Below are 27,582 nucleotides of genomic sequence, written 5' to 3'. Positions count from 1 at the left end.
TGGAGCGGAAAAGTTTGATGCCGGGAGTGTTATCTGCTGGACGGACGTGACCGGTGTGATTAATGTAGTTTGATTTATAGGACGTTGATGTGGACGACGTGTTTGGAGACTGTGAACTACGTTGATTGATCGATGTGATAGAATTAATACTTTTTTTAATGTTTTCGAGCGCGAGAACCGTGCAGAATAATGCTGTATTTGCAGGTAGATTGTGGGTTTTGCGGGTTTGTAGAAAAGTGATTAGAGGAAAACGAGAATAGTCAGACTATCAGAAGAATTTCAGGACGCTGCTGTGTATCTACAAAATCAACTTATTACTAGATGGTGGATTTTATGCATTTACGAATAAAAAACGAGCTGGTGCAATTTAAAACCGTCTGAGAACGTCGATGCATTATTTTCATTTTATTAAGACCAGTAAAGAAAAAAAGAAATTTTAAATCTGTCTTCTGCTTCTTGAAATCGATCCAAATAATTCTTATTGCGCACAGTATAAGGATTTCCAGTGACGGTGATCATCGTCATTAGCAATTGGTCGGTTTCTTAACACTAAACCTACCGACACTTGTATACCTGTTCCTACCGTGCGTGGTCAAAATGACCGGTCCTTAAAAAACGTTATTGTTAATACATTAGCATAGAATGAATTAGTAGGTGAACAACTTCTATAAAATGACGATACAATACAAAAAATACTGCGATGCTCTCTCCTCGAACAAAATTGTACTTTACGAAATGTAAATTGCTTATTACGTAAACAACAAGCTTTTAGCACTGAAACTTCAAAGATTTTATTTCATCTCAAGGATAATTTTAACCACGCAAGATTCTTCTCGATATATTTATTCGTGTTGCTATGACGTCTTCTTGAACTTACACAATTGAGACTTACACTATCCTTTGTTACATTCCGAGGCAGGTTTAGGTTAATTTATTTTTTTCTAAAATCACTATAGTTGAAGTTTGCCGTGAGCCGCAATGCCTGTCCACCCACACTCCACTTTTATATTGTCGGCTCGCAGTTTCCAGAGTAGGGAGAGCTGTTATGCTCGACGGAGCATCTTCCATCTGAAAAATAGACTTTAGCGGCAACAAAGGTGAAAAAGCGCCCAGGTCTCTCTATTGTTACCGCAGTAGTTAGAAATGTATCGAATCAGGCCTCGAGAATCCCGTGACCATCGTAGGGGTCTATACCAGAGACACTTTGGCACAGGGACGAGGCGACAGTGACGGGACGAATTCGTTCGGGTGCAAGTTTGTGGGCCGCATAACGAAATTAGAGTCACTCCAATCGAGAATACTCGGAACAGTCGTCGATGATCCAAGTATATCGGACCTGAAGATCTAAATCTCGATTGTCGAACGAGAAATAAACAAGTAGCTATATTGAATTACTGGGAAAAATCGCTACTCAGCCAATTAGGTAACCGGTGACCTCACAGAAATGATCTGACAATTATAAGATAGCATCTCTTGGGGGATCACCACCCCTTCTCTGAACTAAATCCTAGGAGAATTGGAAAATTCGTTTAATTTATTAAAATATATTGCTGACAGATTGTGAACTTCGCGAGAAAACTGCAACTATATCACAAAATAAAAAGTGTAACCATCAGGGGATGGATGCTTGACCACGTTGGCTAGAGCTATCAAATATGCAAAATGTAAAAGCACTTTGATCGCCGAACGAATACAAGAAATCGTTCGATCTACCAAGACAAAATCGCTTGGACAACCTACAAAATTGATGAAGAGGCTTCCGATTACTTTTAGACTTCTCGAGTATATGCACTTCAGGACAGGTGTTACGCCTGACCTGGTTGTCTATGATTATAACAAAATCCAAAAATGATAAAATATACACTCAGATCATCAGACGCGCAGTAAAAGCTCTGTCCAACGGAATAGTTTCAACGATCTCCATTTGGTATTCTTATCAATTAACGAAAATGGGGAGTCTAAGCGTCCCGCAAACATGAAACAATAAGTACCTCGCCTAATCCTGCCGTCCCTCGGCGGTATAATTTCGAATCCATTAGGCCACTATCGGCGTGTTATCTGTCGCGGGTCGTCGTGTACCAGTTTAGCAGTACTCTCCCTCCCGGCCATCGACAAGCAGCGTAAACGTAACTGTACTTCGCGGTACCGTAGATCGTTCATAATACCTCGCAACACTATTTCTGACAAGCAGCGCTATAATTAGAGCACGTCGTGCACGCGGATGAACGGGGACCTGGTTAGACAGACGCTAGAGAACGAATGCGGGGGAGGACGCCGGGGGTGGAACTGAATCGGAGCCATCGAAAGTTTCCAAAACATTCGATTACCGCCCTTGCGTCGCGTTCCTGTGGCACTCTGTTTTATAACGTGCCCACATCTATCAACGCGCCTCTTTACTCGTGATTTCATTAAGGAGGGAACTAGGATCTATTTCCGGACCCGTTTTCAATTTAATTTAACCCTCAGACCTTCGAAACACACTTAAAAAATGCAATGATTCTGTTAAAATATATGTATAACCAATTTTCATATCTATCGAAATGGTACGTAAACAGAAACGTAGCGAAAATTTCTTCTGAATCCGCAAATATTTATGTTATTAGATTTTTGCACTAGAACGACACATCCATTAACACGTTGAATGCCACGCCACCCATTGTACCAAATTTGATTAGGATCTGTAACATGCAAGAAAATTGGAGGACTACTCGGTATCATACATTTATTTTTATTCAATTTTTATTTCAGTAAATAACTTACTTTGTATTTATGGAATTTTTGGTGTTTCTAGTTTGACGATCAGAGTGTTAATACGTTGAACGCCATGTGGTGGCCACCAGTGACCGGCACCATTGTATTGCTTATGAATGAACATCGTATTGAACATCAATTTATTACTGCCGAAATTAACCGGATCATAGTGCAAGACGAGAACTTCGATTTTGGAATTGAAATAAAAATTAAATTGAAAACTTAAGGGGGGCAGTGGTTACAAATTAGATAATTATTAACATAAATTTAAGTGGGGCCGCATCGACCCCAATAGTTCACTTGAGGTTTAATCTGTTTATTACCACTCTGTTTAGTTTAATCCCATCGGATCAAACGTTTCCAAAATGTATGAAAGTTTAACCCTCCGTGTGCTATGCCAGAGTCATTCGTGACCCGTCGCGCTAGAGGTAGTATTGCCAAACCGGGGAGATTGAGGGGAATACAGTTACCCTCTCTCTGTCAAACCGGATTGGTCACGTGACATTGCGACACATGCACGACAGAAACGAAACGCGTCACGTGACCGAGCCGCGGCGGAAGGGTGGGGGAATAGCGTCGTAGAGGGGGAAGATAGAGTGGGGAGACAAGTCTTAATCTGGCGACATTAGGCAGCGGTGAGGATGAGCGATTGTCAATATGTATGAGTGAAATATCGGCGTGGGTCAGAAATGACTCCGGCATAGGCCTAGTGTTCGCAGGACTAGTCTTAGGTTTCGGAGAAGATCGTGGAACGATTGTCATTGCGTATGTTGTACCATCGTCTAGATTTATGATTGGGCGACGTGTCGCAGTAACGAAACGAGATGCGGTAACAAATGCGACCGAAGATACAGCAAATACTGTAGGTGAACATACTTCTTGTGGGAACGGCGGTGAGCCCACGCGATTTTCGCGCGCACGTGCGCAGCCTTTTTTCGCGATCGATAAGGGAGAAGACGCGCACATACACACATCCCGCTATCTTATCGTCGGCTTAATTTCGTGAACGCGGTATCGCCCCGGTAAACCGGAGATTAGGTCTCCTCGTATCCTGTGTTCGCCAGCTTTCGAAACCACCCGACGCGGCGTCTCCTTCTTGGTTTACGATCCGCCGTTGTGGGATCGGCCGATCGGCAAATTTATCGCCTGATTATACTGCTTAGAAAGTCTTCGGTGTGCGCCGACACAATAGTCTTTTCGACGAGAATTCTAATCGCGGGGCTTAAATAATTGTCGGCGTAGAAACCGCTCCGTTTTTGCATCCTTTTGCTTCGACGATTTCACCAGGAGTCCTTCAAATTATGTGTGAGGAAAATTGAATGGAGCTTCTTCATTTTTATCGATCTCTGTGAAATTGGCCCGAGTTGTTCGAGTTGTCGAATCAAATTAAGTTGTTTGCGACCAAGGGTGCCATTTTATGTTTTAACTTGCCATTTGTGTGAGCTTAACAATGAGTTTTCGTATAAATTTAAAACAGATACGTTCCTCGCACGATACTAAGCATGTTGGTAATAGTTGTTGTTAACATTAAACAAGATTTTATTTGAACGTGCACAATAGCTAGAAAGCACACGTGGTGTTTCTGAGGTGTCTTTATGGATAAAAGGGTTAATCTTTGTAGTGTGGGCAGTCTGAATGTGTAAACGACAATTTTAAAGTTGTACCTTCAAACGATTAATTTTAGTGTTAAAACATTAGGTAATTTTGGTATGAAAAAATTCATTGTAGTAGAAGAATGAAAACAATGGACGGGGTGGAAGAGATTACAGCAGATAAAATGAAAGGGGGGCGTGAGGAAAGCAGACTCTGCAAGGAGAATGTAAATAATGTAGAAACCTGGAGAGATTAGAGTAGCTGAAGGAAAAGGGACGTATGAGAAAAGTTGACTGAAAAGAGAGAGAGAGAGAGTATAAATAATGTAGTGAATCGAAGAGACTACAGTAGGGAAATAAAAGAGACCCATGAGAAATGTAGACTGCGAAGAGTGAGGAAATATAAATAGTGGAGGAAGAACCGAGAAGAATATGGCAAGACACGATGAAAGAGGAACAACCTGAGGAACATTGAAAGAGAGGAAAATATAAATAATGGACGAATTTGAAAACGTTACACGCGGAAAGCACACGGGAGGAGTAGGAAATATAAGTAATGTAAAAGTTGAAAGCACGGCAGGGACCATCAAAGAACACACAGAAAACGCTATACATAATGGATGGCTCTAAAGAAATTACAGCAGGACGAATTAATACGTACACTGCCCAAAAAATATTCCGTTGGAATCAAAGTAATTTTGCCCAGTTGAAATTGAAACCGGAAAACTAGAATCTATGTGACAACTACCCTGTTAAAAAATACTATATAACTATGATACTATACTATTCTTGGGACATAACGGAGTTGTATGGTACGGTAAAAAATCTTATTCAAGAAAAAACATAATGTGAGGGTGCAGTCAAAGAGCACAGTCAAAATCCTCCAACGTTTTCTAACAAAATTTTATAACAGTTCTATTTCCATTATCCATGCAAATCCACTACAAAGATTAATCTCTCATCTTTCCCACATTTTTCTAACTTAATTTATCTTTCGATAACAAGAAAAATCAACGTGATAGAAAATTGGAGAATCAGCTCCTCGTTTAAAAATTGAAAATTACGGCACAATGGATTCGCAATATCGGAAAGAGATCGCTCTCGTCGTTCACAACTAATTGAACAACGTGCGAAGCGCACAGCTCTTTAATTGGCTCGTGAAAAAACGTCAATAAAATTGTCACGGGGACCGGATTAGTTACTTTTTGGGACCAATCGCGGCCTCCGTCAACGGGCAAGTTCCCGACAGTTGGTCTCGAGTTACGCAGCAAGTGACGAGACAGTGACTGGTGTCAGTGCCCGAAAAATCACGGGTCGGGTCAACAGAGCGCGGCCCGAGAACGTTTTCCCGTGTTGCAGCTATTTCGACCGTCAACGCGCGCGCGGAAACCTGATATTCGCCGGATGGCTTTCGAGTACACTGTGTTCTCTCTCTCTCTCTCTCTCTCTCTCTCTCTCTCTCTCTCTCTCTCTCTCCGAATATTCCAACGAGCCGAGTACTCCGATATATTCCGCCGTTCGCTCTCCTAGTCCCCAGTAGTATGCGAGCATAATCGAGTACTCGGAGCCCGTCGAGCCCGGCGCAAATTTCGTGGCTGCGTTTGACGATGATTCGCCGACCGGGGGCTATACTATGCTTTTGAGAACCGCTGGCCCGAATCACCCGAGGAACCATACAAAGCCACCGGCACGAGGAGACTCGAAAATATTCATAGTCGTCGACGTACCAGGAGAAAGACGCGTACAATTTTTTTATGTCTCGCGAGGATACGGGGCGGGCTGGAGATTCTAAGGAACCTAACGGTTGTCCCGTGAATTAAATAAACCGATTTTTATGCGGATTTGATGATAAAAATTCACTATGTGTTGTCTCAGCTTGTAAATGTTTCATTTCATTGTTCGATTTTATGGAATTTGTGAATGAAAGTGTTAAGACTGGAAATCCATTTTTATTCGACTCCAGACGATTGCTATTGACGTATGAATTCGTCGAAGCAACATTGATCGTGTGATCGATCATACGAATCGAAAAGATTGCGAAGATTACAAGTCTTTCTTCTACAAAACGTAGTTGCAGACGCAGTTGAAATTGTTGTCTGTCTAGAGATACTTTAATCCCAGTCAATGTATAACCGAATGTTTGGATTAACATTCTGAAGTGCTCGTCGAATTTATTGGGTTGCTCGAACACTGTATGCTCGAATCTTGTTTTATATTTCTCTCTTGCTCTTAAGAATTTCAAAGAAATCTGTTCATGCTGTATGTTATTACTAGACTGTGTAAACGTAAAAATTCTTTACATCAATTGCACGAGGCAAGAGTCGAACACAAAATCATTTTTGCTCTTGATCACCTTGGCATGCTCAGAATAAAACAATCGTATGCATATGTGCTTTCACTGATACGCATTTGCGTCGATTGTGTGGAGCAAGAGTTGAACAGAAATTCATTTCTGCTCTGAATGATCGAATAAAATTGTGTTCTTGAATGTTGCTGACTCTTTTAGACTTCGTCGATTTATTTTCGTCGTAAATACATAAAATCCGCAGTCTAATTATGGCAAACTTACGATCACAGTCTTTTTATATTTAGTTGCTCGAAAGTCTTGTTCACTGTGACCATCGCTTATTACGTTTGTTCAATCAGGATCTCGTGTATATTCGTCAGAAAATGCATTCACCGTCAGTCGCAGCCTAAATCAGTGACCTTAATTCTTCCTCCCAGCCGCCCGCCCCTCTCCCAGAAGAATCACTCGAAAAATCATTGGTTTATATTGAACCGTGGATACATATTCGCACAGAAGTCACGTATCATTCCCGTTTCTCCGGCTTATTTTTGGTCCGGCGAATGTTTTTCCGCTGTTTACCACGCTCGCTCCAATTCTCCGCCAGAAAGTCGAAATTCAAGCTTCGTGTGCCCGCGTGTGGGCGATGATAGATCTCGAACGTTGAAGGAGGTCGTCTCAATGATCGTTTCACCGACTCGGTTTGCCGGATGTTTGATAAATAGATAGGCTTCGGGCCTCTTGTCTCGAGGGCTCGAGCTGCGTTTCGATTTTCCGTTAATACGGGATTCAGTCCGAATGCGTTGATTCTTCGGTTACGGAGGATTTGGTTCTGCTTCGTTCGAGCCTCTGTTGATTCTGAAAGACTGCTATACTTTGCTCCGCTGTTGGGCGAACGATATTATTAGAAGCTTTGCGCACTGTTCAGTTTTTGCTTGATCTTCGTGGAAAATCGAACGAAGTGTCTCCATCTTGATTGATCTCTGTCGGTTAATTGCGAGAAATTTGATCGATTTGCATAAAACCTTTACAAGTTTTATTGAATTCATAAGCTTTCCAAGATTTTCTGCAGGCAACTAGAATGTGTAGATAATGTTTAAGTTGTAAACTAGAAACTAGAGATCGATGCGATAGTGTCCAAAGAATGATCATGCTATTAGAACAGTGGTCCTTAACCTTTTCGGTGATCGATCGACACCCCCTTGAAAAATGTGTTTCTATTTGTTTATTTAGAAAATTATATCTATTCCAAGACCATTTATTTATTGTAAAATAAATTTTCCATCCAAAAAATCGAAACTTCTCTCGCACCTCAGATTAAGATCCACCGTCTTAGAGGAACATAATTTTCGGAAGAAAATATAATAAATATGTATCCAGTTGCCCACAGAAGAGTTCATTCTCGAGTCAAAAAATCTTTTCATTTCTTTTCGGCTAAGATTCTTCTGAATGAATGTTGCGAGTGATTAATTACTCGAAAGATGGCAGAAGTTGTCACTGAGAATACACAGATTCGACTATAAATCTATAAATCTATACTCCCTAATCGAGCACGAATTGTAAACAATTCTTTTTCAGTAGAAAAAGATTTTCTGTTGCGTTTATGAATTTCGGAAAAGGTTCTAACCTCTTCAAGGATACAACCGCACGCGCAAGAACCCACTTCTCCCAACACGATCATGCTATTCCCGTTCCTATTTTGTTCGATATCCCCCGATTTCTAATTGTATGAAGTATGTCTAACCACGAAATATAAAAATCGTCTTTGTCTGTTCTTAGAAAATTCATCCTTGAAGAGGTTAAAACATTAGCTGTCGTAATACCATGGGACAGATTGTCAAATTGCCAGTCCGACAGCCGACAGGACATACGACATTCCATCGCAGAATCTGAATCTCAACTATGAAAGTTAAGCTATCGGTATCGGAGGAATGACATAAAGTAATCTCGAGTCAGATGACGCATTTGAGCTAAGAAATGTCCAAGAGAAATATTCCTCGCGACCGGAATTGTCAACCAGGAATCAGTACCTTAATCGATCGATGCTAATTGCGCACGATGGTCGAGTTTTTCCTGTTTGCCCATCCTTGCTAGGACCTGTACTACTAATCTGGGTAGTGGTCGAGCTGCTACCCAATCTTATACTATACTGACAGCGACAAAACGTTTGTAAATTATTTATCGCAAGCCGTTTGGTGGGTGTAGACATTCGTTCGGTGCCTCGGTAAAGTCAATTTACCATTCAAGTGAAAACCATCCTTCGATTCATAAAATTTGTTGATACAAATGTAACATAATTTTTGGTCGAAACTGATTCATTTTTTAGACAATGAATGAACTTAACTTGGAAAACATTTGCTCTGGCTTTTTGTGATAAAACAGTCAAAGCTACTTGCATTTTTGGTTACGTTGTTTAAGCCTGTTGGAATTTATTTAATACTGTACAAAATTTTTTTTATTCGAGTACTGAGGGTTAATTGGACAAACGAGGAATGAACGAAGCACCGCACGAATTTCTAGACCTGGCAGAAGGCATGATCGAGCAGCTAGAGTACTTTGACTAACGGAGGATGCTATAATTTTGATTGCAGGGAATGTGTGACATGTTCATCCAAACACAGCAGACGAGTAGCGTCAACGGCAGCAGCAGCAGCGGCAGCAGCAGCAGCAGTAACAACACCGTTCACCACCACAGCAAGAAACGGAAGTTGGAGTACAACGTGAGCCAGCCGGTGATCCAGCACGCATTGGTCCAATCGACCGGCGACTACCAATTAGACAATACCGGGCTGCAGCAACGGTACTCCGTGAACGGTGCTAATACCGCGTTTAGCTCGCTGCACAACAATAATAATGCGCTGCAGAAGAGTAGCCCGAACCAACAGACCCTGGTACGAGCCTCGACGATCAAGCTCTTAGACACGTACCAACGCTGTAGCCAGAAGGTTGGTGCCGATTCCTGCGATCTCATCGCGTCGATAAAAGAAAACAAAAAAAAATACAGAAAGAAAAAATATCTCGAAACAAAACAGTACAAAAATTGACCGAAAACGTAGAAACGATGAACTCTAGTCTCGGGACAAAAGCGACCGTAGTTGCGATCGCGAGGAGAGCCTCGATTATGGTTGCGACCCTACGCGGGCCAGCCCGACGTTAACGCTTCTCGGCCTATCTCGCCGAGATGGACGTCGACGATTTGTTGGTCGCGGTTGCGATTTGAAGCATATAATCGCGGGACAGAATGCATATTCACGGCTGTTATCGATACACGCTCGATGGGACCGCTCGAAACGGCTATAAATAAGCGTTAACGCCGAAGCCCCGTTCTCCTTCCACCAAGGAGACTCGCTATAATCTTTCTCTCTTTTGCACGGTTCGATCTCGAACAGGTCCGTGTTCCTTATACCACGTATCTCGTGTCCCGAACAGGTACGGTGACCATATTTTCGTGGAGAGAATAAAGGACAAATCAGGAATTGTTTCGCGTTTAACTCTTTGCACTCGACTGTACCTTCTGAGGCACCACGGGAAATCACTGTACTAATTTCCAATACAATTCCTGCGTTACTGACTGGTTTTATGTTTAATAAATTGTATACAGTGTCTACTCGATATATGTCCAAAACACGGGTCCGGCCTGGGACGTATATCGGCTGGAAGATACTATTTCTTGGTACACTGCCGAATATAGAAAAGGAAAGCCAAATTTGGGTGGCCTCGGCCGCCGAGGAGTTCTGGGACTATTATCGGCTAGATATTTAGGACATATATCGAGTGAAGACTGTATACGTTCGATTTCATAGGGACAACATGAAAAAGATCGTGTGACATGTGTAACGAAAATATGCTAGATTAGATGGGGTTTTTCACTGATCCACGTATTGTTCACTAATGGAGATACTTGTTTTGATAAGCAAAATTGAACAATTTTTTCAATGTTTTTAAAAGGTACGTTTTTGCACACGGAGTGTTTAAAAATTTCAACCTAAATATCCTTCTATCTTTTCTCCGGTAACATAACTTTTAATTAACTTCGTCAAATAGTTCGCCGTCATTTATGTTTAAGTTCCAGTGACCGGAAATGAACAAAATGCTTTTACCGATTTCCGCACATAGATTCGTATATTATGGGCCGCGTGCTGTGTGCCGATGTTCGATTTTATTTTAATTCGCAAAATGAAGAACAAAATGGCCATTTTAGAGAACAATAAATCTAAAGGACAGTGCAGTGAAATAAAGGACTTATGGTCACCGTGCTAATAGGACATAAATCTGAGACTGTTTGCACGCTGAACACTTCTGCAGTTTGATAAATTATCATCATTCCTTAATATAGAAAATTTAATTTTCTGGTGGAGGCTAGAGCTGTAATCGGCTAAACGAAGTAGGCTTTACATTCGTTAGCTCGGAACGGAGAAAATGAGGCCTTGGAAAAGGAGATTTGTTGTTAGACCCTGGACGTTTATGACGATTTGCTATTTCGGAATGGTAATTGACGCTGAACCAAATAACGATTCAATAAATTTCATAGCTGCCTTTGTTTTTAATTATACTTTCTCGTTGTTCGAGGAGGGTTGAAGGAGTAACCCCGAATAATACATTTTTTTCAGTTCCGCTTTTTTATTAATTGAGTTATTTTAATTCCATGGAAAATTTGCGGAATTTTGATATGGAAGTCAATGTATTATAGTAGTCTTTCTAAAAACGCCACAAGAACTTTTTTACGGTATTTAAAATAAATTGTACAAGACAGAATTCTAGCGAGGGCACGTTTATTCTGACTAATAATTTAAGAGAGAGAGACTGTTTTTTTTATGTCCCTTCAGAGTACAGTGAAATTTTTATGTCCGTCTAATGTTTTTCATATAGAAGACGATCCTGACAATACATGTATAATATCATGTTTTATAAAAATATTTATCTCGCTCCTCCGGATTAAGGGTAGCCATAAAAGTACAAACTTCCGAAGTAACTGATTATCAAGTGCTTCGAGATTTACGAGATTTTTTTACCGAGCCGTAAAATTTTAATGTACATGCCGTAAAAAAGAAACTCCATGAACGATCGATTAAAAAGATAGTAAAGTTTCTCGATAAGAGTATACTTCCACCAGAAAAAAAATATGCGTTCCGGGGATAAGAGCGTTCGTTGTACCTTCCCTTGAAATCTTTCAAAAATACAATTTTGTGTCGTAAAAAGAAACACCAAATTTGATGTTGGCTAAAGTGAAAAATATTTACTATAAACGTACCCCAATTTATTTATTTACTGGGAATCTTCATGTGGAGGAAAAATTGTCTACCTTAATTGCAACAAATTGGAGTGAAAGAAAAATGTGTCACCTTTCTTAAACCCTAAGCACTCGAACGGCGACTCTGAGGCGCCACTAAAAATTGACATACTATTATTTCGAACAATTCCCACTACTATGGGAAAATTCTTCTATCTAAGAAATTGCTAAAAATTGAGGTGTTGTATACAGGGTGTTTCACTCGAACATCTATAATATCTGGCTTGTTTTTTTATGATAGATGGGAATTTTTTATGACTTGTGATATTTTTGTTATCGCTATATGATAGCCGATGTCAAGACGAATCTAACGACCTGTAATATGACCTTCACGTGACCTTGAGTATGAAAAATTCATAAAAGTAGGACACTTGATGTAAATACATGGTGAAATAACGATGACATGATCCCCCTAGGGTTTCAAGAAATGTTCTTGAACCTTGACTAATGACTGTAAACACGCTTACAATAAATTATTCTCCTTTCGATGATTCTAATCAGTACGTTTAAGAAATTCATCGAGATTTCTTCGATTGTGAAAGATAACGTTACTTTTCCGAAACGATGGTGTACAGTGATGCAGAAAAGATAGAAATGATTTTAGTTTATGGTGAGGCTAGTAATTCATTGTCAGTACAAGCATCTCAACTGTACGCAGAAAGATACCCTGATAGAAATCATCCTTCTCGACAAAGTTTTGATCGCATAGTTCAATTGTTTTGTAAAACAAGGAGTATTAAATCACTGAAACACGTCATAAATTTCATCCATACCATATTTCCTTACATCAGGAGCTTCATGGCAACGACTATGAGAATCGTGTTACTTTTTGTACATGAGCATTGCAGGAAATACAAAGAAATCAATATTTCTTTTATGACGTTCTCTTCATTGACAAACTAACTTTTTCTGACCATGGACAACTGAATACACATAATATGCATTATTGGTGCAGTGAAAACCCGAAATGGCTTCGACAATTTGTACACCAGTTGGTGAGAACAAATCGTTGGATTCGTCTTGACCTCGGCTATCATATAGCGATAATAAAAATATATCATTCCATTTAAAAAAACTTCGATGACCTTGACACCTCAAAGAATATAACCTTGAACACATTTTTTTGCCTATCATAATATTTGCTCCTCTGAACCAACTAATGTTTTCGTCTGAAATTTTCTTCTATCATGAAAAACAAGCAAGATATTTTAGATGCTCGAGTTAGGTGAAACACCCTGTATACGAGTTACAGTAATAAAGTTCAGATGCATAAAAGGAAGCAAATCGTGGACAATATAAATATTCTGGGTCAAAAGATGTCTTGGTTTTAGAGTTATAACAGCTTCGAGTGCAAAGGATTAAGAGCTCCGATGGGTTGAAAATAATATGGCACTGTTTGAAAATTCTTGAAAAATCGCATGAACATCCGCAGTCGATCAGGTTCATCGGGCGGCGGATGACTTTTCTCCAGATTCTTCCGTACTAAAAACTGCAGAAGAGTATCGGTAGTCTCGTCGGGATACGTTCATCTCCACGCGTCCTGAGGACCATTCTATCCAGGTGTAACTTATCCCTCTGTAATCATGTGCCTCGGTGTTTCATCGATACCCGCTGTTGCACCGAGTCGTGCAATAGACTAACGACGGCGAGTGCAGTCGATTCGACGGCTGCGTGCATTTTATTGCGAGGCTCGTCCGCCGCTTTTGTGCGATAACGAACCTCGCCTTTTGCAGCATGTGCGTCTGCTCTTGTGCTCGCCTCCGATACCGCCTCTCTGTGGCTCGTTAAACTTCCTTCCTATTGCTAAAAATATCCCGGCGTATTTCCACTTTTGTCATTTTCAGCTTCCCTTTCCCTCTGCGAAGCTGAAGATCCGCACTTGACAGCAATATCATGCTTCTGGGGAACAGGTTCTTTCACAGTCCGCGGCCGCGAAGCTACGGGGACGGGTTCTGAGTTTGACCTGAATTAGCTCGAACCTTTGTTAAAGTATCAGGCCATTTTTCTAGCTAAAGCATATCACCTCTCGATGCTCCTACGTACCCCGAAGTTGCCTTGAAGTCTGCTCAACGACCGAACGTACCCCAATTTGAAAACTAGAACCATTCCCAGCAAGACTGGACCTTCCGACTGGATATAGATCTAGCGCGTCGAAGCGATCCAGACGATCCTCTCGCAGCAATCTGTACCGGGATAATCAGTGGCATCCGGTAGCCCGGGCGCCACGCTCGTAGTTAGCGCAACTTTCACGTAGCTTTGTTCTGGCAAAGTCGTAAAGCACCTCCGTCCTTTGTCGATGCTCGCTTACCTTTAACGACCCGGCATCCTCGGGGAGTAATTACGAACCTGGAGGGCAATCGTTTCGGCTCCGGTCGTCGATCAGAGAGAATAGAGGCCTGGTGCGCACAGGGTAAAACGGTCTTTCTCGCCGGTGCAACTTTTCCGTGTGGCGTAGTTACACGTATCGATTCCAAGAGCCTCCAAGGCTCTACCATTTCATATTTCATGTCGGTCATCGCGATGTACACTTCCGTTCCGGTGAACGCCTCGTGTCTTAATGCCAAAGATTTTCCCTGAGAATGATCGATACATACACGCGCACACACAAACACCGACACGATTTTCATCTTATCAATGCCACGTGACCCTCGGTGTGCTCGATCAACGCGAAAACGTTTCTCGTTGTACATTTGTTCCGGACCAGGTGAGAATCCCGTGATCGATGGACTTTGTTTGATCATACCGCTATTCTCTCTCTCTCTCTCTCGCTCCCATCAGAGCTGAAATTCGCGAGATAAACGATTCAAGTATCGTTTGCAATATTAAATGCCGTACAGATCGGGCAAAATGATATTCGAAATGAAACGCGAAATTTCTGCGGACGGCTTCTCGTTTCAGTCGTCCGAAACAGGAAATTAAATATTTTAATCTGTTGATTCGAATGCGCGTTAGCTGTTAAATATTTCGCGGATGGGGACTCGACGTTTTTCTATTATTTTCAACATGAAACGTCCTCGACTTTCAAACGCAACGAGCTATTATCTGGCGTTTTGAGGTAATATCGAGTACAGCGTTGCTGGGCGTTCCGAGGCCTGGTTTGCTCCTACGTGCACGCGTCGTCGATCGTCCCTTGCCAACTATAGCTATCGAAGCTCTGCCTACGATTCTCATAACGCTTAAAAATTTGCGCACGAGGCATAATCCTCCTACAGAGAGTCAATCCGTCGTCTTTCACTCGGCGCTGTCTTCCTTTACGTCTGAAACAAAGGTGTGCTCCTTGTAACGTGGTTGTCCGAGGTGTATTCCTTTTCAACAAGCGTACACAACGAGTCTCCCTCCCACTGACCGTCTAAAGGAGTTATCTCCAATCTTCTTGGTCATACAAACTTTTTTTACAAGATGTAATCTTCTCACAAAGAGTCAATTAATCGTTCTCAACTAGCTGAAGTCATCCCTTAACATTGAAAACGTTGTTGTCCAAAGCATATTTCTCTTCAGCAAGCAGAACCTACGTGTCATCCCGTACTAACGAAGCAGCAGAACCTCCCACAATATTATCAGTCTTCCAAAACTTTCGTGCAAAGCGTAATCTTTGCGCAAAATGTCAGTCAATCATCCTTTCGCTAATCTTCTTGTAATGCCTACAACGTTACTGTACAATGTGTACTCCTGTTAACATAAGCTACAAAAACTATGTACAACCTTTTCAGTATTTGAAAAAATTTTACACAAGACACAATCCTCTCAGAAAGACTCGATCGATCGTCCTCCACTAGCCAAAATCATCCCTAACGTGCGAAATAACATCAAAATCTGTGCATTCCTCTTCAGCAGCTAAAAACTGATCATCATCCCTCGCTAACGAAGCTACAGAACCTGCCCGCGATCTTCTGCAGGCTTGCAAAAAGTTTGCGCACAAGGTGTAACGCCCTCGCAATAGGGCGTATCGTCTCCCACTAACGCAAGCGTATTCGCTAACGTATGTGTCCAGGGTGTGCTTCTCTCGCACGGAGAGACGTCTAGGTGTCGTCCCTTACTAACTAAAGTTGCGGAAACTACGTACGATCTTTCTTAACATTTAAAAATTTTTGTATAAGGTGTATTCCTCCTACAGAGAAAGACTTGGTCGAGGGAAGGTAATGCTGACGGCCTGGCAGTCCACTCCGCCAACGCGACGAACGCAGTGGGTAGTACTGTAGTGTCGCAACACCATACCCAACAGCAACAACAGCTGCAACAACAACAGCAGCAGCAGCAGCAACAACAACAACAGCAGCAGCAGCAACACAAGCAGACAGGCATGACGGCGCACAGCAAGCAGGTGACCAACGCTGCCAACGGGGGCGGTGGTGGCAGCAACCCCCAGGGGGATGGAGATTACCAGTTGGTACAGCACGAGGTTTTGTACTCGATGACCAATCAGTACGAGGTCCTCGAGTTCCTGGGCAGAGGCACTTTCGGACAGGTGCGATGCTTTTACCAACATTCGATCAATTCCTTCCTACCTGCGCTTGAAAACAACTTGTTGAAGCTGTTGTACAATCGTTTTGATTGCGCCAGATAATTGCTGAAAACTGCAGTTCTTTCTAGCAATTGTTCGGAATGAAGATTGTTCGATCTTCGAGAACCAAAATCGTTATTACATCGGTTCTCAAGGCCTCCTTCCTGCTTTGCGAATTTTTCCAATCGACACCAGTGAACAGACAAACTTCAAATTTCGTAGACATATTCAGCAATCTTCAACGAGTAAAGCAAAATTTATTTCATACGAAAACAGTGGTTTTATTAAAAGTTACAATGGCTTACTTAGTGGTCTTTACAATATACATTTTTCAAAGTAGCGAGACTCTTTAAACGTAGCACATCTACGGCACGCGTCAAAGAAAAGATTGAAAAGTAATTTCCGTAAGCTCGAAGAGTATTCAGCACATGGAATTTTTAATAAAGTTTGTCTCCAGTGTTAACAACGCTCACGCCGAGGCTGTATCTGTACCGATTCTGTAGAGTCTCTCTCCCTCTCTTTAATTCCATTCACAAAAGAAAATGCCGTCGCGCATGGCAACGAAACGCGCGTAAATTGCCTTCCAGTCCTCAGAAATGAATCGGGAAAACTAGTTTATAGTCGGAATAAATGTGTGTACAAACGGGCTGTGGCGGGGAATTTATATGAAAATTCTTTCGCGGATCCCCCCGATGCGTGTTCACGCACGAAGAAGGGAGACCGGTCGCGTTTCCGGAGATATAAACAAGCTTTCAATTTGTCGCAGGTCGTGAAATGCTGGAAGAAAGGAACCAACGAGATTGTGGCCATCAAAATTCTGAAGAACCATCCATCGTACGCGCGCCAAGGTCAGATTGAGGTAAGCAGATCCGTGAAATCGTCCCGGAGAGACCAATCGGACGAATCAGTTTCAAGTCAGCCTATTTTTCAACAATGAAAGTCGATTAGCATCTTATATTCATCATTGAGAACTTTAATTCGTCATGAATGGGATCCAAAATCTATTAAAACTTCCTTGAAGATCACATTTTTTTTTGGATTTGACTGCAAACGCACAAATTTTCAGTTCATTGATCACTTTGAATATTTATTATTAATGGTAGAAAAACATGTTAGAAGGAAAAGGCCAACACTATGGCAAGCAAGACAATTTTTTCTTGGTCTTCGTGTTTGAGATTCCAAGATCATCGATGGTTCTCAAGGACATGTAAAGGTCATGGTATTATGATATATTACATGATACATGGTATGGTAGTTCATTGGATTGGTTTTATATCGTAAAAATATGCCTTTCCGTGTAAAAAAAGCATCGATGACCTTGAAATCTCGAAGAAGATGATATTGAAGAACTGTTTGGTTACCAGGACGTTTATCCTCGTGAACCAAGCAGTGTTTTTCTCCCTTTATTCTGTCCTATCGTCAAAAAACGAGCGAGATGATCAATGAACTTAAAAAATGTGGAACTGGTCACATCCGGCAGCGATTACGCAGAACGGGGGTCTTAAGTATATCTTCGGTCCGAAACAGGTCTCCATCCTGTCTCGGCTCAGTCAGGAAAACGCGGATGAGTTCAACTTTGTGCGCGCCTACGAGTGCTTCCAGCACAAGTCCCACACCTGCCTGGTGTTCGAGATGCTCGAGCAGAATCTGTATGATTTTTTGAAGCAAAACAAATTCTCACCCCTGCCGTTGAAATACATCCGACCGATTCTCCAGCAAGTACTCACCGCTCTACTGAAGCTCAAGGTAAGACGTCGTCTTCGCAGTCATAAAAATTTTATTTATGTAGAAAGAGAGAAAGAGAGACAGAGACGTTTATGGAATGACTAATTTATTGATCCTGGTTGCAGCAACTGGGGTTGATTCACGCGGACCTTAAGCCAGAGAACATCATGTTGGTGGATCCGGTACGTCAGCCATACCGCGTGAAAGTAATCGACTTTGGGTCAGCCTCCCACGTGTCGAAAGCTGTCTGCAACACGTACCTGCAATCGCGATACTACCGTGCGCCTGAAATTATACTTGGACTTCCGTATTGTGAAGCGATAGATATGTGGTCGCTCGGCTGTGTGGTTGCGGAGTTGTTTTTAGGATGGCCTCTGTACCCCGGCAGCTCGGAATACGATCAGATCCGATACATTAGTCAGACGCAAGGCCTACCGACGGAGCACATGTTGAACAACGCCAGCAAAACCACCAAATTCTTTTATAGGGACATGGACAGTAAGTGTACCAATACAAACCATATCCTACAGGGTGTTCAACTACACTATGTACATATTAACTAAAGCTAGCTAAAGATTTTTTAATAGCTCCTACAACAGCAACTCACCCCCACTATAGTGATCTGATAATTTTGCTTAAGATTGTTATATAAAATATGGTTTTTAAGCTTTCTTTTGGTACAGCACAGTTAGTGAAAATCCTATTAATAGGCTTCCAGTAGATAAAGTGTCAAAATATTCAACATATGTAGTCGAACACCCTTATGCTTTACTTTCAGGATTGTATAGTACACGTTCACATGAATTTTCCAGGCACATATCCGTTTTGGCGACTGAAAACACCTGAAGAACACGAGGCCGAGACTGGTATCAAGTCGAAGGAGGCGAGAAAATATATTTTTAACTGTCTCGACGATATCGGTCAGGTGAACGTCCCCACTGATCTGGAGGGTGGTCAGCTGCTGGCTGAGAAAGCGGATAGAAGAGAGTTCATTGACCTCTTAAAGAGGATGCTCACGATGGACCAGGTAGTAATATCTAGTTCATGTTGTCTCTTATAAGTAGATTGCGGATTAATATGCTAAATAAAAATGTTCTGCACCAATTACAAGGTACTGAAACCAAATAAAAATTTGTTTCTTCTTTTAATAGTTCTAATAAGTTGGCGGTGCTATATCGATACTCTTGAATTCCTTTTATCATCAAGATTATATTAAATCCGCATTCTACTTAAAAGAAAGAACTACAGTTATGTAATTTGGGGACTCAAACCGGACGTACAAAGCATAATTATATCCTATTTGGTACCATTCTAATCTGAGAAGGTTACCAATAGGTTAGTAAAAAATTCATAAAGAAATGATTAAGAGGTATACAGTGAATTCTCGGGGTATGTCAACAACACGAGTCTTGCCAGCGTCGTGTATCGTCCAGGAGACATACCCGAGCCGTGTCATGTTTACATTCCACGATGTATACCCCGCGGTAGTGTGGATAATTCCGTAATGTTTATCATCCAGGCCTTGGCGATATATATAGAGAAATCACTGTTCCCTCAAGAGACATACCTCATGATAATGCGGATATATTTTCATAAAAATCGTACATATTTTGTACGCATGTTTTGTGGCACGACTGTATTCTTTACGGAGCGTTTTTGGTTTGCAGGAGCGCCGAATAACACCCGGGGAGGCTCTGAACCACGCGTTTGTCACCCTGGCGCATTTAGTCGATTATGCACACTGTAACAACGTCAAGGCTTCCGTCCAGATGATGGAGGTTTGCCGGCGGGCGGGCGACTTCACGGCAAGCCCTGCGCATCACCAAGCACCCCCAGCGCCTCAGCCACCCCCGCCGACGTCGTTGGTTGCGAATTTCGTGCCGACGACGAACGGCAGCGCTGTCACCTTCACCTTCAACAACCAGCTGACCAATCAAGTCCAACGATTGGTCAGGGAGCATCGCACCGCTCAAACGGGATACGACAATCTGGTTCGTAAACGACGACGACGAAGACTACCTCCTATTCATGCAGTCAAACAGAATAATTCAGTTCGATTCATACTTTTGATTTATCTCATCATTGACATAATTTCTGTTCCCCGATACATCTGGTGTGCTGGCGCATAATCAATGTTGGTTCGCGTTCAACCTAAATCTATTAGAAAATGAAACGTGATCAATAGACTACGGATATTAGTATGTACTATTTTCGACTTTATACAATTTTTTAAGAAAACAAGGAGTTTGTATTTCGCTTCTGTGAATTACAATTGACGAAGAAAATTTTTATTTTGCATTTAGATCCGCAATCTAGCAATCACTATCTGCTACAGTAACTTTGTTTCTTCAAGAACTACGTGAACACTACTACTGTTGATTTGCTTGGCAAAAAGGTCAAGTTATTTCGAAGCGATACATGCTGATTTTGAATGCACTTTGACTATTCATTCATTGAAGTCATCTCCAACTGTCGTAAATCGGAACTGAATGGCAGAATGATTTCATTGCCAAGTAAAGTAAGACAAACACATCAAACGAAGGATGCTAACAGAAACCGACACGAATTATGCACCAGCCCAGCATCTCACCGACACAAGGTTTAGTTGGTGTGTCATGCTGTTATTCTTTCTTTTAGTATCAAATATACAGTAACAGTAGTCGTCGTGCGACTCAGTACAGTAGCTCGTCTAGCGGATCAAATAGTGGACGAAGCGGGGTGCACGACTTTCCGCATCAGTTGGTGCCCGGTCTACTTTGTCATCCACCCAGTTATCAGACGATGCCAAGTCCTGCAAAACACGTAGTTGTTGCACAAGTAAATGCGATATTACTGACTATCATTCCGACTCGTCGCGTATTTAACCGTTCGTTCGTGATCGTTCAATCATACCGTGGGTCTATCCACAGCCTCCGCAAGCGCAACAAGGCCCGCTGCAGATCCAGCCATCCATCATATCGCAGCAGGCCGTTGCAGCAGCGGCTGCAGCCGCCCAACAACAATATGCGGCTGTTCCCGTGTCCATGGTGGAAACTGGCCGCCAAATGTTGCTAACGGTAATTCACTAACACTCTGTTATGCCACCGGTGTGACTAGAATGCGGATATTCGGTCAAAAAATTATTTGAAGTCTGGTAGACATTTATTTCTTCTTCTATCAATTTGAATAAACTGGGGTGGTTATAATAGCAATTTTAAATTCTTCTGCAGCTATTATAATATACTATAAATGAACACGTTCGTAACCAGCGACGCATACGTACGTGTGACGATCACGATTTTGTACATCACATGAAGAAAATCAAATAAATTTCATGCATGTTAATATTTATAATTTACACACATAGCATGATATTCAGGACACTTTTAACTTTCCTATGACAATATCTTCTCTCATATTTTACAAGAAGATACGTTACATTTAATAGAATATTGTCACTAGGACAACTATTGCTGACATAAATACTGGTCCACGAACGTGTTAAGCAAAGTATGCACAGCTCTACATAAACTTCACTTACAAGAGGACACACTGAAGCGATAATCTCTCCGTTTTTTACGAAACTTTGGGAGAAGGTAGTTTTCGGAAGAATATTTCACACATATTTCTGTGGACAGTCATGGTGCATACTGAAATGGTGAAGACACTCTTTGAAGTTGAGTGTGAACATCAATGACTCTCCTCACTCTCAACATTGAGAGTTGTTTTCGCTCCTCAATATGAACCCTGGCTACCTTAAAAATAAGTGTCTAACATTTTTGCAAGAACTACGTCCTCGCAAAGTTTCATAAAGACCTGAAGCTGTCACTTGAGGGAGTCCCTAGTCAAAGGAAGCTTGAATGCGTAAAATCCGCAATCTAGAAGTAGCGCTTGCACCCGGCCGAAACGTAACACCACCTGTTAACCACAGAACGCTGTGCAGACGTCCTGGCCCGGAGGGAGTCGTCAGATGGCTGCCATCGTGCCATCGTGGCAGCAGTTGCCACCGCAGCATACAGCGATCCAGCAACCACTGTTGAGCGACGCTGGAGATTGGGGAAGACCTCTGATCGTGGACAGTTCCGCCATCCTGCAGGTAAGCCTGTCAAGATAGACGCCGCCACGCGATCTACCGAACGGTGTTTTAACTAAGCTCCCTTGTTTTGGGGAAGGATCAGCGGCCAGTGTTTCCTGTCACCGAGGTATACAACACCAGTGCCCTCGTCGAGCATCCTCAGAGCTGGGCGAAACGTAACGCGAAACACCATCAACATCACGTGACGGTGCCACAACAGTCGCAGCACAGGCACGAGCACAAGAAGGAGACGCAACAGCTGAGTCCTGTGAAGAAGAGGGTGAAGGAAAGCACACCGCCGAGCAACATGAGACGGCATTCGCCGAGCGGCGGCCATTGGCAGCAGCAGCCTATCCAGCAACACCACCATAGCAGCAAACACAGCAGTAGTCACAACATAGAACACCATCAGATCACGTCCGGTCGGCAGCAAACCATCACTATCCACGATACACCGTCGCCGGCGGTCTCCGTTATCACGATCAGTGATAGCGAGGACGAAACACCTGGCAAATGGTGAGTGATCACCCCGACGATTTCGACGTCAGGGTAGAGCGTTTAGATCTATAGCTAGAAGCTCGTTGTGATTAAAAACCGACCGGAGGACGACAGTCTCTTGTTCCTCTTCGAACGAGTGTACACGGTGTCCTCTCTCCAGGCCGAGTTAGTCTCGCTATTATTTTTGCTTCGAAATTTCGTACAGCGCTTTTTGCGAACATGTATCTCGTGTACGAGTTCACTCTCGTCTCGCAGTACATATTTGTATCTTGGAGTTTCGTGCGTGTTTAGAGTACCGTGGATATTGTATATTTTACTTTAGCGTATTCTCCTACCGGTAGACTAGAAAGTAGTGGAATCATGCATGAATATCATTGACAGCTGTGGAGATCGCCAGTGCGGAGCCTGTCAAAATTTGGCAACTCGCCTGTCTGGCGATGGACGTCCAGTCCGCGAGGAAGTCATTCGAAGGTACATTATACTGTAACGTAATAAGCACACCGCAAAATCACACGACCTCATCAATACATCACCCGGTTGGTTAAACAATCGCTGAGAAACCGCGGCCTATGTAACGCTTTGTAGATAGAGACCTATGTCCTTGTACTTGTGGGATTAAGAGCATTAACGCGCTTTGCGTCGCGACGCAGTCCTGTGTAGAGCAAACGATTGCATACTGTCGATGCCTATAATGTGTGGGTGGTTTTTGATGCAAAAAAAAAAACACGGTTGCGGAGCTTGAAGAATCGACATCGTTCCGATCGCAGACTAACACTATTGACCTGCAGCGTTCAGTACCATTTTTCCTACACGTTGTAACCTGCCACATGAGATCTAGCCGGGTTTCATCACCAGCTCGATCATGTTGTCGTTTATTAATCAGAGGTGTTCTCCATTTACAGCACGCAGTCGACGCCCAGGGTGGTGCAACCGATGCAGCAAACACACTCGACCACCCAGTCCCACACGAACGGACACGTGACGGCGCATAGCACGTCGCATAGCACGTCGCATAGCACGTCGCAGAGGACGCAGAGGAAGAACATCATCAGCTGCGTCACCGTCGGCGACAGCGACGGCGAAGCTAGTCCTGGCCGAGCGCACACTCACCTGTACCAACACTTACCTCAGCATCCCCAACATCAACAGACCACGCAGTTAATTAAACACGAGCCTCAACAGCAACATCATGTCAGCAGGTAGCTATCTAGATGGACCAAATGGACTGCTCTAATTAACACGATGACCGCCGCGCATGTTTCGAGTGTTTTATGCGAGTCTTGCTTATTTCATTCGTATAAGCGGTCGGGGCTATTAATAATTATTATTATTTACTTGCTAATGAAGTATCCACATTACACCGTAAATTAATTCGTCTCAGAACGAATACATTGATATTCAGTAATACTAGTATTATGACTAAACTGCGGATTTTATGAATTTATAGTAAAAGTGGGTTGGCGCAATTTAAAACGGTTTAAAAATTGAAATGATTGAAGAATAAGGATAATATACTATTTTCAACGTATTGAAACTATTAAAGAAAGAATTGAATGCGTCTCTGGCTCGCATTTCTTGCAATTGTTACAGACAAATTTTATTTCGCATAAAGATCCGCAGTCTAATTATGACAATTATTTTTATGCAAGTCAATAGCTGGCGGTCACTGGTGACCATCACGGCAGTTGACGTGTTAATTGTTAATTGTACATGTAAATGTACAGTTTTCTAATCGTTTGATCCTTGCAGCAGTAGCTCTGGATACTCCTCGCAGTCGCAGAAGAAACGGTTATTGGCTAAAGTACAGTCCGAGTGTAACATGGTGAATGTCGCGACGAAACCGGAGCCCGGTGTCGAGTACCTTGCCCCACATCCGTGTCACGCGCCAGCCTGCAAAGAGCCACCGACCTATCAGGTTAAAATTTGCTCTAACTTCTCTTCAGTATCTTTATTCTTTCTCGTTGTTCAGAAGATTGAAACAACGGTCATGTTGCCCTCGGCAAAAGGGGTTGAACGGAAGCTGTTCAACAATGCACCGAGTGCTATGTTAGCTAGTAGCTATTAAATTATGTTAAAATTTAATACAATTGTAATTATTTACGGCTAGAAATGCTACACAAAGACCTGACACACTTCGCGTTCAACCCCATATCAGCGTCTCACCCACTAGGTTCAATGCTACTCAACACATTATAATTTTTTTAAGTTCATGGTTAGTAATCTAGCAGTAATCTAATAATTTCGTTTGAGATTGTTACGTGAGAAAAATATTTTAAAATTTTCTTTCGGTATAGTATAATTGAGAGTCCTATTAATAAGACCTCGCGTAGATAACATGTTAAATCCAACAATCTATTTTGATTTTTCTTTTGAATAATTTCTTCCACTATTATTTCTGATCTTTTTTTTTTCAACATTTATTTCTATCTGTCGGTGAGCTATTCCTCTAAGAGTTCTTTGAAGAGAGACGCCGGCAACAGGGTCCAGACTAGCACAAATTGGCACGGACGCCTTCTCCCCTGTTTTAGTAATCTTTCTTTTTGGAAATTGTTTTCTAGGATGATGCCTATGACATGCATGACTACTTCTTGCAGTATGTGACCACGAGTAGCGCGCATCCTCACCTCCAAGAGCAGCATATCGTGTATACGACCGGCACGGACAAGCGGGTATCGTGGCCTGGCAAGAGGGCTGAGTACAAGCACGAGTACGTTCAACCTCCTGCTGCTCATTCGCGAGAGCACCAGAAATGGGCGGTGGCGAACACTGTGCATCAGTACAGGTGAGGATCGTCCACAGCATGTGTCCAGATTTGTATAACAAAACCACATAAACATGCACACAGAGACAAAGATATCACATGCACTCACACACATATTCTAATCAGAGACACACCTACGAATCGAAGCATGCACCGTACACCTGACCACAGACCTAGAAAGACCCTAGAGACAGAGAAGTTAGATTAGCTTACGAGTGAGAATTCGTGTGCACGTAGATATCGAGATTGCATGTAGGTTTTCTTTTTTCAAATTGACAAAACGACCAAACCGATGATCACCTGGCAGCTCGCTGTCGCACGCTGTCGAGACGGACTAAGTACACAGTTATCAGGGCAAGTAGACAGCATGATCTTCTCTTTGTTAACATCCAATCACAGAGAAATCAAATGAACACGAACTCCACGATAAAAAGAAAGAAAAAAAAACGATCAGAAAACCGAGGGGAGATCTTCATCCTGGAAATCACGGAAACCGCGAGACTTTGGACATATGTACAGCACCTAGAGCATTTACTACATCATCGATTACTTTCTACAAATTGACCTTTGAAAATGTTTTAGGGCAAGCTTCTTTTGGTTAGATTCGTCCATTTTAGTTTGAACATCCAAACAAACATAGACTACGGTGATTGCCAACTAGGGTGCTTTTTTTAAACCGGTGAAGAGACATCTGATTCTGAAAAGTCATCTGAAATAGAAAGGATTATTTTGAATTCAATGAAATAATGCTATGCAATCTTCAATCTTTTCGAGACGCTATTTCTACGAATACTTATAGAACGTTTTGTACTATTTTCAGTACAAAAATACCACAATTTTTTCACGTATTAACCCTTTTCACTCGAAGCTATTTTAACTCCAAAACGAAACATTTCTTCCGACCTAGAATATTTCCCTTTTATATATTTTTTTCATGTTATACATACGAAAACGGTGCAATTTACTCGTACAATACTGAAGTGTTTAGTAATTTATTAAATACAAACAAATTTAATCATGTAAAAAATATTTTGATTAACGATACAGCAATTTTTAGTGGCGCCTTACAGTCGCCATTTCGAGTGCCAAGGGTTAAATACTATACATAAATAAATTGCATGCTCTGCGTACCTCTAAAGTATCGGAACCTTTGCAGTTAGTTCAGTTGAGGACATATGTCTTCCGTTAGCCATACTTATTTCTTCCTAGTTCAACGGGTGACGTTGAATCAATCATTACCTAAGGGTCTCATAAATATTATTTACCTAAGTCCATCTCGCTTACATGGTAGATGGTTCAGTACCATTTTCCACAATCTTACACTGTCACGCAGCACTGCCTAGAGCATAGTCCAAGCTTCGCTCGTAAAAAATTTCCTGCATTTCCCGGTTGATGATCTTTCCTTGCGAGAAAAGAGAGAGAGAGACAGAGAGAAAGCTGCAAGGAAAAGTTCGTCGCACGGTGTCGGTTTGGTCTCTGGGTCCTCTGTTACAGAGAGACTTCTGTTACCGTACAGTAAGTAAATGCCGCATGGGAATTGCATAACGAAGGGTTGGATTTTGTTTTGGGTTTTGTAGGCAGAGCCAGGTGGTGGGTTCGGCAGCCCATCCGGGTCATACCCACAGTCATCATGGGCATCCGGCCCACCTGAGTCCTGGGGGCGGTGGCGGGGGCAGAAGTCCTGCAGGGGGGCCTGTAATAGGAAGTGCCCAGCATCTGGGACAACCCCTGTACCAGGAGTACGCCCATGTGCGTTCAAGAGCCCATGCCGTGCCACCCCCGGTGTACGTAACCGCCGCGCCTTCTCAGGCTCCCACTGCTATCCAGCAGCAACAAGTGCCCACCTATCAGGGATTCACACCCGGGTGGGTACCTAGACACCTAGTTGATGCATGCATGTGTGTACCATTTATTATATTTTCGTTTTAGCTACACGATGCTGCTTCGATAACTGTCGCGTCCCGTTATCATCAACTGTGCCCCCATTCAACGCGTCTATGCATCAAGAAAAGTGACTAAGAAAATATGATTGAAGTAAGAAAGTGTATAGAGACCCTGCTGGATCCTTGAATCCTTCTCTGCTCAGCCAGGATCCTGTATCATCATCGTCCCCGCCCTCCAACGTT

General features: G+C 42.4%; 1 protein-coding gene across 13 annotated transcripts in view; it reads left to right on the top strand.

Annotated features, from left to right (window-relative positions):
- Positions 1 to 27,582, top strand: part of Hipk (Homeodomain interacting protein kinase) — a 76,957-nt gene that overhangs the window by 32,441 nt on the left and 16,934 nt on the right. For 3 of the 13 annotated variants that reach the window (XR_013081955.1, XM_076785097.1, XM_076785091.1), the window contains exons 2-17: positions 9,219 to 9,572; positions 16,032 to 16,382; positions 17,185 to 17,277; positions 17,946 to 18,164; positions 18,269 to 18,641; positions 18,956 to 19,173; positions 19,811 to 20,134; positions 20,781 to 20,960; positions 21,053 to 21,199; positions 22,054 to 22,218; positions 22,295 to 22,713; positions 23,077 to 23,166; positions 23,598 to 23,894; positions 24,445 to 24,610; positions 25,254 to 25,477; positions 27,034 to 27,354. Coding sequence is in view for 11 of the 13 variants with exons in the window: in XM_076785097.1 (XP_076641212.1) it covers positions 9,222 to 9,572; positions 16,032 to 16,382; positions 17,185 to 17,277; positions 17,946 to 18,164; positions 18,269 to 18,641; positions 18,956 to 19,173; positions 19,811 to 20,134; positions 20,781 to 20,960; positions 21,053 to 21,199; positions 22,054 to 22,218; positions 22,295 to 22,713; positions 23,077 to 23,166; positions 23,598 to 23,894; positions 24,445 to 24,610; positions 25,254 to 25,477; positions 27,034 to 27,354 (3,938 nt within the window). In the remaining 2 variants the exon portion in view is untranslated. Of the gene's footprint in view, positions 1 to 8,406; positions 8,793 to 9,218; positions 9,573 to 16,031; positions 16,383 to 17,184; positions 17,278 to 17,945; positions 18,165 to 18,268; positions 18,642 to 18,955; positions 19,174 to 19,810; positions 20,135 to 20,780; positions 20,961 to 21,052; positions 21,200 to 22,053; positions 22,219 to 22,294; positions 22,714 to 23,076; positions 23,167 to 23,597; positions 23,895 to 24,444; positions 24,611 to 25,253; positions 25,478 to 27,033; positions 27,355 to 27,385; positions 27,491 to 27,582 lie in introns of all 13 variants that reach the window. The other 10 variants (XM_076785101.1, XM_076785098.1, XR_013081956.1 and 7 more) reach the window with 9 other exon arrangements.

The sequence above is a fragment of the Halictus rubicundus genome, chromosome 3 (assembly GCF_050948215.1).
Source record: "Halictus rubicundus isolate RS-2024b chromosome 3, iyHalRubi1_principal, whole genome shotgun sequence".
NCBI lineage: Eukaryota > Metazoa > Arthropoda > Insecta > Hymenoptera > Halictidae > Halictus > Halictus rubicundus.
The sequence above is the reverse complement of the archived record's forward strand: the minus strand, read 5'-3'. Positions and strand labels throughout refer to the sequence as shown.